Source organism: Thalassophryne amazonica, chromosome 19 (genome assembly GCF_902500255.1).
Source record: "Thalassophryne amazonica chromosome 19, fThaAma1.1, whole genome shotgun sequence".
In the NCBI taxonomy this organism is placed as follows: domain Eukaryota; kingdom Metazoa; phylum Chordata; class Actinopteri; order Batrachoidiformes; family Batrachoididae; genus Thalassophryne; species Thalassophryne amazonica.
The window spans coordinates 56,729,944-56,734,625 of record NC_047121.1 but is presented as its reverse complement, the minus strand read 5'-3'; the positions used below and the strand labels follow the sequence as shown (position 1 = coordinate 56,734,625).

Genomic DNA, 4,682 nt, shown 5'->3' with positions numbered 1-4,682 from the left:
AGAACATGCAAACTCCACAGGTGGGAATCAAACCCATGACCTTCTTGCTGTGGAGGCAACAGTGCTAACCACTAAGGCACCGTGCTGCAAAGAGGTGTTTGAAAATGTAACTGGTTATGGTGTGGGGATTTTAATGCGCACCCTCTGGGTGGAAGTGTTACTGGACAAATGCTACGTCAGACTCCATGTCTGTGCCATTAATGCGCCATACACAAACAGTTAGTGGCGGTAATGCGCCATGTCGGTTTGCAAACCGCCAATAAACTCGACAGAAGAAGAGGCGCTTGCGTTTTTGCCGCCATGACAGTAGGTGGCGGTGTAGTTGCATTGCGGTGCTTACGCGGTGACGTTACAGTGGCTGTAATACTACGTGTTCTTGTCGGTAGCGTGTTTTTTTTTTTTTTTACCGGTGAGCTGTGAAATTTTATCTCTTCGTCAGGATTATGGTTCTGCTAGAAAACGATTCGGTAAGAAACGGAAACGTTAGCAGTGAATAAGCTTTTGTTTTAAGGGCTATTCCAGCGCTGTTTGTGTTGTTTTGGCTACAAAATTTGCAAGCTGCTATGCTAACGTGGGTTAGCTTTACGTTAGCTACAAATACAGACAAAATGAAAACGCTTAATTTCTGTACAGATAAACAATTTCTGTTAACCGCTCTGACAGATGTTCCATATAGTTTCATTATAATTTTTTGTTCAGTTTTCGCAAGAAAAGCATTTTCAACATTTTACGCGTTTGTTTCTAAAGATGAAAATGTTATTGAACTACTTTCCATTAAATATGTGCAGTATTTGAGATTCAGTTCGACTATTTTTTTTCTTTTGTAGCGCGTTTGATAAACTGTGAAACTCAATGTTTCGATAACGAAGGACAAATTTTGCTGTGGAGCTCAGAAAACATTATTATATAGTTTTCAGAGTCACGTTTGTGGTTTATTTATTCTGGTTTGTGGTTTATTTATTCTGGTTTGTGGTTTATTTGTTCATGTTGGACTCCTAAAAGCAGACAGAACGATCCAGCGCTTCTAAATATGACCGCCACTTCCGAAAGGGTGCTGTGTTCCTTGGGATTCGTGATGAGTCTCATCTGTCGAACACGTTGAAGATGATTTTCTCTTAAATGCGTTGAAATGTATAATAAAGTTTAAATTTCAGCAGTGCTTTTGGATCTGTGCAATGACATTGCATACTTCCAGAAATGAGAAGACTAGGAGCAGACCTACTGAATTAAACACATTAATAATTACAACTTCTTTTTTAACTGAGGCAGTCTAGCAATTTTAAAACAATGCAGGAACAAGGACTAAGGCTCAACACACGGAAATATTCATTCTCTGTTGCAAATGCATGGAAGTTTACCAGCTGCAGCTGTATCAGAAACTCTCAACCTGATTATAAGAAGGCATTAGGTGGAGGCGATCATTGTACAGATCAGTGAAGACCGACTGTACCAGTAACCAGAACATTAGTTGATTAGTTATCAGTGGGTTTAAGGTAAATAAAGTCTTGGCGGTAGCAGACTTCGTGATATGTTCCAGGTCCAGTTTCAGATGTGTCCACCTTCTCAAACTGTGTTGAACACTTTTAATCCAGACTAGTCTCAGTCGTCCAGCCCTTATTTCTGATGCTGCCCTCTAAAAAGTGGGTCTGGATCCAAGAATGTTTATTGGCTATGAGGAGATGAAGCCTGAGCCATTGATGATTTCTAAATCTGAGCATTGGCCAGTTTTGGCTGACAGCTCCTACATTACCGTGGCAACATGCTCAATTGCTTTGGGAAAGCGATGGTCTCGTGGTTAAGCGTTGTGCTTGAGACCAGGGGATCCTTGGTTCAAATTGGAGTCTGACTGGAAAATCACTAAGTGCCCTTGGGCAAGGTCCTTAATCTTCTAGTTGTTCCCGGTGTCTAGTGAGTACCTTGTATGGCAGCACCCTCACATCATGATGAATGTGAGGCATTATTTGTAAAGCGCTTTGAGCATCTGATGCAGATGGATAAGCGCTATATAAATTCAGTCCATTTAACTGCTGTACACATGGCAAGAAACTTTGTTCTTATTGTCCAGTGTTTGAAAGTTTCTGAAATCAGCAAGAAATTTACAGATCATGTCACTCATTGGCAGTCAGAAATACATATGTTTGTATCTTCGTTATAATTAAAATTTTCTTGAATGTCTTTGAATTAACCATTAATTGGATTAGGTGGGTATAGAAAATGGATAGATGGGTCATTGAATTAATTAGAACTGAAAAGAAATCATGTGAGTAATCAGAATGACTGTTATTGACCTGAAGTGCTGATTTTCTTCTCTAGATTTCAAAGAAAAAAATAGTTTTAAGTGTTCATAAATGTAATGTAAATAAAAAAAAATAGATCTCCCAACACAACACATAAATGTCAAATTAAGACTTTTATTTTTAAGGTATTCCTCAGTGAGCATTTGGGGTTTAAATGAAATTTTTTTTTTTCTCCCTCAGTTTCTCACGGAACTAACGCGGCTCTTCCAGAAGTGCAGATCTTCTGGTAGCGTTGTCATCACGTTAAAGAAATGTAAGTCACACTGTCGTCTTCTGTAAAGAACTCCTGAAGCCTTTTAACAGCTGATGTGGGTTTGACTCTTCCTGCAGACGATGGACGGACCAAACCGGTGCCCAGGAAGGGTCACCCGGACACATTTGAACCTGCAGATAACAAGTGTCTTCTCAGAGCGTCTGATGGCAAAAAGAAAATCAGCACGGTGGTGAGCGTTCGGTCTCAGAGCATAGAAACCTCAGATCTCCTGCTCCCAGGGTTCTTCTCTCTCTGCAATCTTCTAACACGGTATCCCGTTTTTCAGGTCACGACAAAAGAAGTAATCAAGTTTCAAATGGTGACTTTTTTTCATTTTCAAACTTTTTTCCCCATTATATCAAGGTGCTGTTTGATAGTTTGGTGTCTCTCAAAGGACTTTGTGTAAAATGATACATAGACTTGGATCCTGTTGGTCAGCCTGATCATGTGTTGCTGACGGTCAGTAACAAACTAAAATTAATGCACCAGAAATGGAACAACAGAGCGTTTATTCTCACATTGACAGACTTTATTATAATAATATTTTAATTTTTTTAATGAATATGTTTATTTGACCGTAAAGACCTGATTGTCTTGTGATGTTTTTCTCCTTTTATTCTCATCTTCACAGGCTTACTCAAACCTCCTACGAGCTCACATCGATGGACTTAAGAAGAAAGACAAGAAAAGTAAAAGCAAGAAGACCAAAGCCACCCAGTGAGCATCAGGCTTTAGAACGTCCAAACCCGTCGAGAACCTGAAGTGGACTTTAAAATGTGACAGCACCACCTGTCCTGCAGCTCCATCGTTCACTCACCTGGTGACTGTTTTGTTCTCTCCCATCGTTTGGTGCCATCAGCCATTTTTGGAACAGAGGTGCCAACAACTTCCTGTAACTTTATAAAGGAATTCTGGCGACTTGCCATGATGTTGTTTCTGGAGCGTCTGAATCCTTTGAGTCCACTGATTTACTGTTTATGTTTACCGTGCATCACATCTGTTGGTACCAAATCAAATTTTTTTTTTTCCTCTTCAGGGTTTACTTTGGAGGTGAATTTTCCACTTTACACCTTGACGAATATAAAAGTGCCCCACTACCCCACCCCCCAAAAATTGATTAAATTTAATCACAATCTGATGTAAAAAAAAAAAAAAAAACACAAAACAAAGGACCATGATGTCATACGTAATTAAAATGTGAACTTTTTTAAAGGATGACATCATGATTGAGTAAAGTGCTTATTTAAAAAAAAAAAAAAAATTCTAGAACAGCATGTTTTGAATTCTGAGATCAGATGACTGTAACTATAATAATTTTTTTAAAGGGTGGGCAGATTGTTGCTCCATTAGTGTCCAGACCTCATCTGCAGAGTTACAGTTGAATTTATGTTCAAATACGTTGTTACTTTTTGTCTGCTTTGTTAATAAATTTCCTGAAAATAAGATGGCAAATATAAATCTTTGTATTCTGGTCTGGCCTTTCCATGGGAGGTGCCTTTAGGTGGTGCTGTTGATTCTCTGCCTCATGGTGTTTGTGACATTCTTGAACCCGCCATGATTCAACAACACTTTGAAGTGTGTTAGAACCATGTGGGTGTGCGACCAGACCAAACTCTTGAAGATCAGCTGTTTCCTGCGCCGTGTACAGGATGAGGACGTGCAACTGGTGAATTTAATTTAGTCCAAGTAGAAGTACATTGACAGATGTCCGAGTTTGGCAGGTTTTGAACCTGTGCAGGGCTTGAAGTCCATCACCTTAACCTCTCAGCTACAACCTCTCAGCTTCCTGTAATCAGGGATTGTGTACTGTGGTTTGGATTTTCTGAGGGTCATATCTGACACTGGAAATTTCTTTGAAATTTGACACAGCGAGGGGAAACCCTGGATTTCTAGTTCATAACCTGTCATCACGTGGCCACATCTCTAACCGCCTTGTTGTAATTAATCATCTCAAACATACTTGCTGAAACAGCTGTAAAGGTAGGCTGTGGGCAGGACAATTCTCAGAGGCCTACAGACAGTTCCTTTGACTTCATGCTTGGTTTGTGCTCTGACTGTCAACTGTGGGACCTTATATGTAGACAGGTGTGCCATGTCCAAAGTCCAATCAACTGAATTTACTCCAGGTGGAC

The 4,682-nt window shown here is 39.9% G+C and overlaps 1 protein-coding gene across 1 annotated transcript; it reads left to right on the top strand.

Annotated features, from left to right (window-relative positions):
* The first annotated feature begins 348 nt into the window (after window positions 1–348).
* On the top strand, window positions 349–3,993 carry srp14 (signal recognition particle 14). Its single transcript, XM_034159846.1, has 5 exons — window positions 349–467; window positions 2,478–2,550; window positions 2,628–2,740; window positions 2,837–2,869; window positions 3,182–3,993. Exons 1-5 carry the CDS (start codon window positions 444–446, stop codon window positions 3,269–3,271), a joined length of 333 nt encoding a protein of 110 aa, XP_034015737.1. The 5' UTR covers window positions 349–443; the 3' UTR covers window positions 3,272–3,993.
* Window positions 3,994–4,682: the final 689 nt, after the last annotated feature.

Excerpts from the sequence above, each read along its gene's own strand:
- srp14 (XM_034159846.1), top strand. The coding sequence starts at position 444 with ATGGTTCTGCTAGAAAACGATTCG. Across the intron at positions 468-2,477 it reads TTCTGCTAGAAAACGATTCG|TTTCTCACGGAACTAACGCG; the intron begins GTAAGAAACGGA and ends TTTCTCCCTCAG. Across the intron at positions 2,741-2,836 it reads AAAAGAAAATCAGCACGGTG|GTCACGACAAAAGAAGTAAT; the intron begins GTGAGCGTTCGG and ends CCCGTTTTTCAG.